This window comes from Neopelma chrysocephalum, unplaced genomic scaffold, assembly GCF_003984885.1.
Source record: "Neopelma chrysocephalum unplaced genomic scaffold, ASM398488v2 Primary Assembly neopelma1_22b, whole genome shotgun sequence".
Classification (NCBI taxonomy): Eukaryota; Metazoa; Chordata; class Aves; order Passeriformes; family Pipridae; genus Neopelma; species Neopelma chrysocephalum.
In genome coordinates, this window is record NW_020897690.1 from 6,889,453 (window position 1) to 6,899,681 (window position 10,229).

Here is a 10,229-nt window from a genome sequence, read left to right on the forward strand (position 1 = left end):
TGGTCAACTCATTATCTGTAGTTAGGACTCGATTGTTTGTGACTTCTTTAAACACACACACACACACACACAGTCTGAGTATTGCACCTCTTATTAGAACTAATTTCTGTCCTTGCAGTACTGGCCACAGCAGAGGCCTGGGAATGCCCACAAAAGGCCACAATTGGGATTGGAAGTGACAGAATTAAACATCTTTAGATTATTAGAAAAGTTTTCAGTGGCAAATACAAAAACCATCACAGTAACTTTTCACTATTGGAATTGCACACATAACCACTAAAACAAGCTGTACTGGCCCTTTGTGAAAAACAAATATAGCAAAAATACACACAATTGCAACAAAATGAGAATATTTTAGTACCTTCTGCAGATGATCCTTCCATTTTCTATTCTTCTCTTCTGCTGCCATCCACTTGCTTTGCCAATCTCGCCTTGGATTCTAGCCATGTTTCCTTATATTCTTCTGGCTCTTTCTCATGCTTGCAAACATCTTTTTGAAAGTATTTATAACCAGAAGTGGATCACGACGTTTCACCAAAATCTAGTTCCTCAGAAAAGCGGAATCCAGTTCAGGTGACACCAGATGTAAAGTTTACTTTCCCAGACCTTGGATACAATGCATCTTCAGCTATTACAGGGCATGGTATATTACACACTGCATATCACTCAGGGCACAATACAAGAATCCTCTGATACACAGTGGTCCACAATTGTGTGCTTCTGACTGCAAAGATGAAGTCAATAAGACTGTTTTGTGCTCAGCACTGAACCCTTCCCCTGCCTTAACCGGGCTTCACCAGCCTAGTTTCCAGATAAAATTTTACCTCCAGCTGATACTGTTGGTCATGACTGAACATCTATGCTAAAAAACACTTTTATGAGAATAAACTGCACATTTTACTGAGCTTAGTATGTTGCCTATACCTCCCACAAGTAATGCTACCTACAGAAAGGAAATCTAGGAGAACAGTAATGGATGGTCATGTATGTCTCTCCATGACAGAGATGGGAAACACTTGCTAATTCAGGCTAACACCTGTGGTATTCAAAGAGAACACCTCTTCTCCTGCATTTATTCAAAAATATAAGATGGACATAGGAATGGATTAGGCAGTGGGGTTTATACCCTTTTTTTGCCACTCATCTCCTAGGTGAACTTGGGATTGGAAGTGACAGAGTTAAACATCTTTAGATTATTAGAAAAGATTTCACTGGCAAATACAAAAACCACCACAGCAACTTTTCACTATTGGAATTTCACACATAACCACTAAAACGAACCTTTTATTCAGTCTTCTCCAGCAGTCAAATAAGGATTGTGGTTTCTCTTCAAACCACCTTGGTATCTACAGGTAACAGCTATGTAACAGCTAAACTCCTTCCATTTTTCAAGTCATTGTTCCAGGTCTCCTACCAGCAGGTATGTTAACATCTATAGTAATGCATATACATGAGGATGCCAATGTTTAAAAATTACCATAAAGCGGGATGGGAGGTTCCTCTCTAACAGATGAACCAGAAAGGAGCAAAAGAAATAAAAACAATTGTTTATTTCTCCTTTAACTTCAGCTCACATCTGTTTAGAGTACTACTAAAACCCACACAGACATTTCTGTCACTAAGCACACTACACTTTCTTCCATATTCATCAGCCTGTCTCAGGTGAGACATCTTTTATCCACAGTGAAGGTATAAACCCCCATGATTAAAAATATCTAGAATTGGAAATTCAGCATAACTTCATACCACCAGACACTTCTTACCATGCTGTACTTTTTAAAAGGAGCTATAGTCAAAGAAAATAGACTTCTAAGCTTATGATAGACTCTTGAAGGTAAAAGTACAAAAGTTCAGTAAAATTCATTACCATAAACAAGTTTACATTTAATGTAAAGAAATTTGCGTCCTTGTCCCTAGGTCTCTTGGATATCCTGCAACAACCTCCAAGTAGTCAGTTTCCATTCCAAAAACACCCTAATAGAGTTGGTCATCCAAAACTGTTACAAATAGCATAAAATAAAGTTTTTATAATGAGAAAGTTCATGATATACACATAGCACAGTTACCCGCTACGTATTTTCAAGCCTGTGCAGTAAGACTGCGCATTACATTAAGTGTCCTAAAATACAGCTAAGGGACAATCCCACAAAAAAAAATTAAATTGTGATCGTGAAGTTGACATTAATTCCCAAATTAGTTAACATTTTCTCACCTCAGTCTAAATGATGAGTTGATCTTTGGTCGTAAGCCACCATTTTCAAACAGCTGTATATGTTGCTGATTATTTGCATGGAGCTTCCAACTTATACATAGTGGGTTCCTCACAGAATGAGGGCTGTCCTTTTGCTCTTGAAGCCCTTCATCCTCTGTTTCACTGGATCCATCTACCACTGCTTGGAGAAACTTTTTGAGCCTGGTAAGTACATTCAACCTCCACTGCTGAGAAGTTACTCTGCGATTTGGGTTAACAGAAAGCATCCAGGAAAGTTTGTCCCTGCTTTTCAGTTTTTTTGAGAGTTGCTGGTGAGAAATAAGCTCTACAAAATTCTTCAACAATATAACGCTGCGGTCTGTAAGAAGAGCTGGGTATGCTTCCAATAAAACATCCAAGACCTTCAATGAATCTTCCTGAATTCCCTCACTGATATGAGTCATGGCACTAGAGAGATGGGCACTTACCAAAGGAAAAAATGGAGCAATCTGTTCCGCTCTTATTTTTGAAGCCAAGAACTGCAGCAGGTGAACAGCTGCTCTTCTGACACCAGAATCTTTGTCTGTAAACACAGCTGCCACCTCACTTATTATACTGGAAAGGTGTGCATCAATTACAAATGGATACTGAGACAGGAGGTCTTTGAGTCCAAGAAGTGCATTATGCTTAACCCCAGGACTATAGTGATGCATCTGTGAAAGTAGATCCTAAAAGGAAACAAACATACATACTTGCTATCATTATTATTTGAAACTCTTTAAACTTCTCCAACTATTTCCAGCTCATTTTTCTTAAACACTCAAAAAATACAGAATCTATTCTTATGATGTACTGCTGTTCATAACAGCAAACATGTTGAGAACACAGTATTAGTTTAAAGCACAGCAATGAACAAATCATCAGAATTCAATGACAGGAAAAACAAGATACTATGACTTGTCCTTCAGGTCATTAGATACTCCTCATTCTTAACTTTATGCACACCCCTACTGACTCAAAAGAGGGATGACCAAAAGTAAGTCCTCTCACTCTTGTTCTCGAAAGTAGAACTACAAAATCTCAGCCTCAAGAACTTTCTTCAGTTTAAGAAGAGAGCTGCAAGAGATAGAAGACAACACAAAGGAAGGAAAACAAACCCCCCCTCCCCCCCAAGAAATACAAGATTCTTTAGAAACATCATTTCAGGAAGTCTGCTTCTTAAAATCCTGTCTTTAAGTTATGATCCAAGGCTTTCAAAAATTGAATGTTAATCCTAGACACTTATATCAACATGCCACTGGTTTTTCATACTGATGAAAACCTTTCCCTTGGGTTACATGGTGGTCCAGCAAACTGAGTTGTTAAATTCATGGGTCAGATTATTGTCAAGGACAACAAGGCTGTATTGAGATACCCTGAATCCGAACCCCTGCTGGACTTTTTCTATTTTTTAAAAATAAATATTTTTCTTAAACTCTGGTAAACCTAGTAAACCCAGATAAATGACAAGTAATTTTCTGTAATTTCAGAATGCAATATCACACTATACCTTGATGTTAAGTTTTCTATTTTGTGTAGGAAGCACTCCATCTTCTTTAAGCTGCTCTGGAATTTGTATGGCCTTTGTTTTGAAGGTAGTATCAGTCGCATTCTCTAGTTTAGGCTTTTTTTTCCCAACTTTAAATTTCACTTTCTGGAAATCTTCCTGATGTTTCCTTTTTTTAGTCATTCTGATTCTCTGCAAAAAGATATTCAGAATTTTAATTTGATAATACACACAACAAAAACAACTTTTCCACCAAAGTGCAGTAACTTCCTAACAAAGGTTATTGTTTTTATTCTTTTTTCTATGCATAAACTAGTGTCCACTTCTGAGACAAGATGCCAGACTAAACAGTCACGCAGACTGATTCCGTGCAGCTGTTCTTCTAGTGTCCTGAAAACATTCTGCTGCTCCTTTGGCTGTCTTTGCCTTGAGAACTACTTTATTGAAAAACATCACCAAAAAATCTGCCACATCACCTGCCACTGCTTTATCAGATTTAAGTTGTTGATTTTGTTTTTTAAAAAAAGTTCCTGCCAACAAAGCAATTTTTTACATAATTGATTCTTGCCAAGGCAAGGATCTCAGCGAACTGTTTCATTTCATTTGGACATTGCTTACCAAGTCCATCACTAACAGCACAGACTGCACAGGTACAATCATGGGTTTAATCAAGCCTTCACCAATAACAGCAGGACACAAACCTAAGAAAACTTTCACTACACACTGAAAAATCCAGTCTGTGCATTTAAAAAATGATAACTGGAAGCAGGGAAAGTGAAGGAAGAGGTTAAATGGGCACATACAGAGTAAAAAGAGACTGGGAAACAAAGTCATATTTAATAAGGCATAAGAAATAAGGTAGTCTGAGTCACTACACTTTTAAATTGTACAGGTATACTAGAATGGAGGTATAACAACCAAAGCAAATTAAAACACACATAAGTTTCTAAATGGCTTTTTGGCTTTGATTCATCTGCTTTGATACTGAAGTACTCTTATTTCTACCAGGTTAAAAAAGACCAAAACATCAACACACCAAAAAACCCCAACAAATACTACACCACAGGTTCCTTTATTTAATCTTCTAAAATAAAAAAAAACCTAGCAAAAAAAAATCCCCAGTCCAAACCAAAACCCCCAACAATACAGCTGATCAAACCCAGAAACTTCTAAATTATATATCCAAGCAATGATTCTTTTCTGATGGATGTGATCATTATTCACTCTAGAATTCTAGAAAATAGAATTCTACAGCTGGTTTTCCCAATGGACTTCAAGCTGAAATTTGTCCTGTACTAGAATATTTCATATATACATCATCAGGATAATAATTCAAGAATGTTTTAAATTAAACTGTCATTTTCTATTCTTTTAAAACAATTTAAACAACTGATTATACAAACATTTGACTACAACTTAATTTCTGCTTTTCGTATGCCATCTTAAAAAGTTATATGTAAGTTATATGTACTTTAACTAAAGTACAAATTTAGCATAAGTAACCTATCAACTCAAAAGGCTTTTAAAAACTTAGGGCTGGGTGCCAAAATAAAAGGGTCCTTTAGTGTCCCAACTATAACAATCATGGGTTTAGAAGTTTTTGATTTTTACCACATGCAACTTTTAGAAAAGAATTACTGGATTTTTCACTACTTGATATATAGAAATAGCTAGAAGCTTTTGACACAAATGTTATTTTCACTTACAAGGCCTGCTTTAATGGAGATACCTAGGAAGCCTCACTCTACAAGATGAAATGTTTGGCTCCCAATTAGCATTAATAACTTCACAATACAGGTGTGCACACACCTGAACAAAGTCAATTAAGTTCTTTTAAGGGATGAGGCTTAGAAAATATACTTTCTTCTACTAAAACAAAGCAGCACAGTCTACCTTGCAATATATATTCCAGAAATAAATTGGTAATCTAAGCCTATTCATTTACAATTCATATGTAATACACTAAATAAAGAGACAGAACAGTTACAGAACTAAAGCCCTGCAACTACTGTGTGGAAAGACATCAGGAAAAATTGTACACAGCTGATGAAACTACGTAAATACTTTCCTGAAACAACTGTTGCTTTTCACTTCAACCCCATCTCATGAGAAGTGATTGTGGGAGCTGGGCCTGTTTAGTCTGGAGAAGACTGAGAGGAGATCTCATTAGTGCATATAAATACCTCAAAGGCAGATGCCTAGAGGACAGTGCCAGGTTCTTTTCAGTGATGCTCAGTGCCATAAACCAAACCACAAGAAGTTTCATCTCAACATGAGGGAGAAGTTCTTTACATTGAGGGCGGGAGAGCACTGGAACAGGTTCCTCAGGGAGGTGGTGGAATCTCCCTCTCTGGGGATATTCCAAAACAACCTGAGCATGTTCCTGTGCAACCTGCTCTAGGTGACCCTATCTTGGCAGGGAGTTTGGACTAGATGATCTCCAGAGGTCCCTTCCAACCCTAACTAATCTGTGATTCTGTGTATTTTCACTTGGCCCACCTCCAACATGACTGAGCTGAGTGCTCCTAATAGTTTATGCACTAACGTGGTTTTTACAACCCAGAACATTAAAACAATCTTAAATCGATGCACGCTTCCTTTAACATAAAGCTGTGCACGGCACTTTTTAGAAGCCACTTGAGGTATCACTCAGTCACCCAGGGAAACAGAGGGGAACCAAAAGGAGCAACTGTTTCAACTGTTATTTCACTGTAGTGAAGGGTCTGGAGAAGGGGAGGCTCAGGGGTAACCTTATCACTCTCTACAACTACCTGAAAGGAGATCGTAGCCAGGTGGGGGTCAACCTCCTCTCCCAGATAACCAGTGAGAGGACGACAGGACACAATAAAAAGCTATGCCTGGGGAAGTTGAGGGTGGACATCAGGAGGAATTTCTTCACAGAAAGGATGATGACACATTGGAATGGGCTGCCCAGGGAGGTGGTGGAGTCACTCTCCCTGAGGGGCTTAAGGAAAGACTGGACATGGCGTGCCGTGGTGGTGTTCAGTCACAGGTTGGACGTGATGGTCTCAGAAGTCTTTTCCAACCTAATTGATTCTGTAATTACTTCCTTGCAGCTCTGAGGCCATATCCTTAGGGAACCTCACTACCTTGCTCAAGCAATCAGGAAAATCCTGAGAAACCCGAAGGCAAGGCACACGCCCTAACTAAAACTCCTCTGACCCGATACGGATTTCCCTCCGGGCGAGCTGTCTCCCCGCACAGGGCAGCGGTACTTACTGGCGATCACCTCCCCGCGGCTCCCGCGCCGGCAGCGCATCCCCCGCCGCCGCCACCTGGACCGCACCGCGCCGCCCGGCCCGCGCCGCGCACGCCGCACCCGAGAGCCGGCTCCTCCCGCGGGTCTAGGCCGGTACGCAGCCCTCCTCGCCGTCCCGGGACATCCTCCGGCTTCTTCCCCGAGCGCCGCTTCCCTCCGTCCCACTCCAGTCTCTCTGCGAGGCGTTCAAATAAAGGCGCGTCAGTGCCCGCCCGGCGCCGGGGAGGCCGCGGGTTGGGCTCCCGGGAGGAGCCGCCGCCGCCGCCGCGCCGGGGAACAGCCGGGGCTCCGCAGCGGCAAGAGAGGCGGGAACGGCAGCGGAGGAGGAGGGGGAGGAGGAGAAGGAGGAGGAGAGAAGCCGCCGTGGGAGGTGGGGCGGGGGCGGCGGCGCCGATGCCGCCGGTTTCCCCTGGAGCGGCTCCCAGCCCACGGCGGCCACACTCGCGCTTTTCCCGCCGCCCCGGCACAGGAGCGTGCGGGGAGGGGAGCGGAGGGCGGGTGGCACAAAAGGCGGGCGGCCCTTGGCGCAGGGGCAGGGCGAGCGCGGCGGCGGCCCCCACGGGCAGGGACGGACCGGGACGGACTGCGCCGGGACCAGGACTAGGACCCGGACCAGGCGCCGCCTCCCCCCTCTCCTCTTCCTCCCCGCCCTCCCGCCACGGCGGGCCTCGCGCGCCGCCCCGCGCGCCGGCCGCCCGCTCACTCACCAACCACGCGCGCGGCAGCGCAAGCCCCGCTTCCGCCCCCGCCGAGCGCCCCGGCCGGAAGCGGCCGCCCACGTGAGCGGCGCTGCCTCCAGCGCGCGCCCCCCGCACCCCCGCCTCCCCCCCCGCCGGCGCGGGAAGGAGCCGCGCGCTTCCGCCACGGCCGCGTGCGCTGGCGCCACCTGGAGGCGGGGCGGTCCCGGGGGATCCCGGTCGGGAATCCCTGCGCTGAGGGAACGCACTGCGAAGGTGTACGGCTTGTTTTTTTAGTATACAGTTCTTTTTGTATACAAAAAGAGGGGAAGAGGAGGGGCAGGCACCGGTCTCTGTGGTGACCAGTGACAGCACTCGAGGTAATGGCCTGAAGTTCTGTCAGGGGAGGGTTAGGTTGGGTATCAGAAATAAGTTCTTCACCCAGAGGGTGGTTGGGCACTGGAACAGGCTCGCCAGGGAAGTGGTCACAGCACCAACCGTGACAGAGTTTAAGAAGCATTTTGGATGATACTCGCAGGCACACGGTGTGATTCTTTGGGGATGGTCCTGTGCAGGGCCAGGAGTTGGACTGGATGATCCTTGTGAGTCCCTTCCAACTTGGCATATTCTGTGATTCGGTGAAGATCTGTTTCCTTCCCATGAAGCAGGGTAGGCTACAGGAGGCAACAAAATAATAACCAGTACTTAAATAAGCAGAGGTCCTGTGAGGAGCAGCTGGGGGAGCTGGAGTTGTTTAGCCTGGAGAAAAGGAGGCTCGGGGGGACCATATCACTCTCTACAACTACCTGAAAGGAGGTTGTAGCCATGTGGGGTTGGTCTCTTCTCCCAGGCAGCAAGCAACAGGACAACAGGACGTAGTCTTAAGCTGTGCCAGGGGAGGCTTAGGTTTTAGGCATCAGGAGGAATTTCTTCACAGAAAAGGGTGATTAGGCATTTGAATAAAATGCCACTGTCCAGGGAGATGGTGGAGTCACCGTCCCTGGAGGTGTTTAAGGAAACAGTGGATGTGGCACTTAGTGCCATGGTCTAGTTGACATGGTAGTGTTTGGTCATAGGTTGGACTTGATAATGTCAGAGGTCTTTTCCAACCTAAATGATTCGGTGATTCTTTCGGTGAAGGCATTCCAGAGACAGCATTAGCATTTGAGGCTTCACACTTAAACCACCAGGCACACTTCGCAATTTGTACACTCATACCTAGATGAAATTTGCTGCTCCAAAGGGGGAATGAATTCCCAAGTTAGAAGGAGACCCAGGAAGCAACACAAGAGGAGAATGTTTCCATACCTGCCTGGAACAGATATCATCACAAGTCACACTGGACAGTAGCTCTGCAGTTGCATGCTTTAAACTTTTCATTTTCTGTCAGTTGACCTGTAAACACTCTTCTCCTTTCCCCTTTATACCTTCTGTGAGGAGTAAGAGTTCTGCACTTTTTTTTGTTAAAAATCACTTCCTCAAAGCTCTCTGGTCTCTTAGTAAAATGTATAATACCAAGATATAAAATCAAAGCTTACAGAAAAATTAATTTTCTCTTGGTTTAATTTTTCTTGCTATTGCCTGACTTTTAACTCTATTAGTTCACCCATTATTCCAGATGTCTGCCTTGCTGTTACTGTAAGAAACCAAAATATATAATATTAAATACAGTCAACAGCAATTTTTAAGCATCATCAGTAAAGATAATGCATTTTTTCCTTACTTTGCAATACTGGCACAAGGAAAACATTTGGAACGAACATACAGTTTTCCATTAGTATAACAATATACTAAGCCATCACAAAAGGAGGCAGGCACAAGAACAAAATAATACTATGCTTTTTCAGCCTCTATTTGCACCAGGAAAAAAAAAAAACAAGGAAAATAATTATACAGCTGAATAGACTCTGTTAGACTGTGCTCTCTGAAAACATTTCCAGAACCATACCCTTCATGACTCTTAGACAGTTCAGGTTTCTCATCTGTCTTTGGGAAGTGCAGCAGCACCCTGCAACACACCATTCAAACCATTATATACCACCGTGCTACAGATTCAGGGGTCTTTTCTTTTTCAGCCTGCACCCAAGAAAACACCCACCTCAAATCAACTTAATTTTAACTCTGTTTCCACTAGGAATAATTCCACAGTAAGAGGAAAAAGAAGCTGTCCCAGAGATGGCCATTTACAACACTTGAACATTCTGATTTTATTATTTTAATTCACAAAATGTTCTGCACTTTGAAAACAAACAGAAAAAAGACGTTTCTATTTTTACTTTCAGAATTCAGAATTTGAAGATCAAGGTGATCAAGTTCACCTTCATTAAGAAGGCATTAATACTGTCCCTAGACATAGAGTGTAGATGAACTGTAAGAACTCTGATTCCATCTCTGCTTGACAAGAACAGATTTAGTTGCATTCCAGAAATTCTTCACAATTTCTTTAAAACAGTGGTTTGTGTTTTAATTTCTGTGTCAGTGAACTGTTTTCCTTCCTGTGTCTGTTCATAGAATAAAACTAATACAATTTTGTTG

At 43.0% G+C, this 10,229-nt stretch overlaps 1 protein-coding gene across 1 annotated transcript in view; it reads right to left on the minus strand.

Annotated features, from left to right (window-relative positions):
* TEX10 (testis expressed 10) overlaps positions 1 to 7,049 on the minus strand; it is a 52,163-nt gene extending 45,114 nt beyond the window's left edge. The window contains exons 1-3 of the mRNA XM_027679020.1: positions 6,978 to 7,049; positions 3,741 to 3,929; positions 2,213 to 2,919 (exon numbers count right to left, since the gene is read on the minus strand). Coding sequence (XP_027534821.1) covers positions 2,213 to 2,919; positions 3,741 to 3,920 — 887 coding nt within the window. The 5' untranslated portion in view covers positions 3,921 to 3,929; positions 6,978 to 7,049. The remainder of the gene's footprint in view (positions 1 to 2,212; positions 2,920 to 3,740; positions 3,930 to 6,977) is intronic.
* Between the last annotated feature and the right edge of the window lie 3,180 nt (positions 7,050 to 10,229).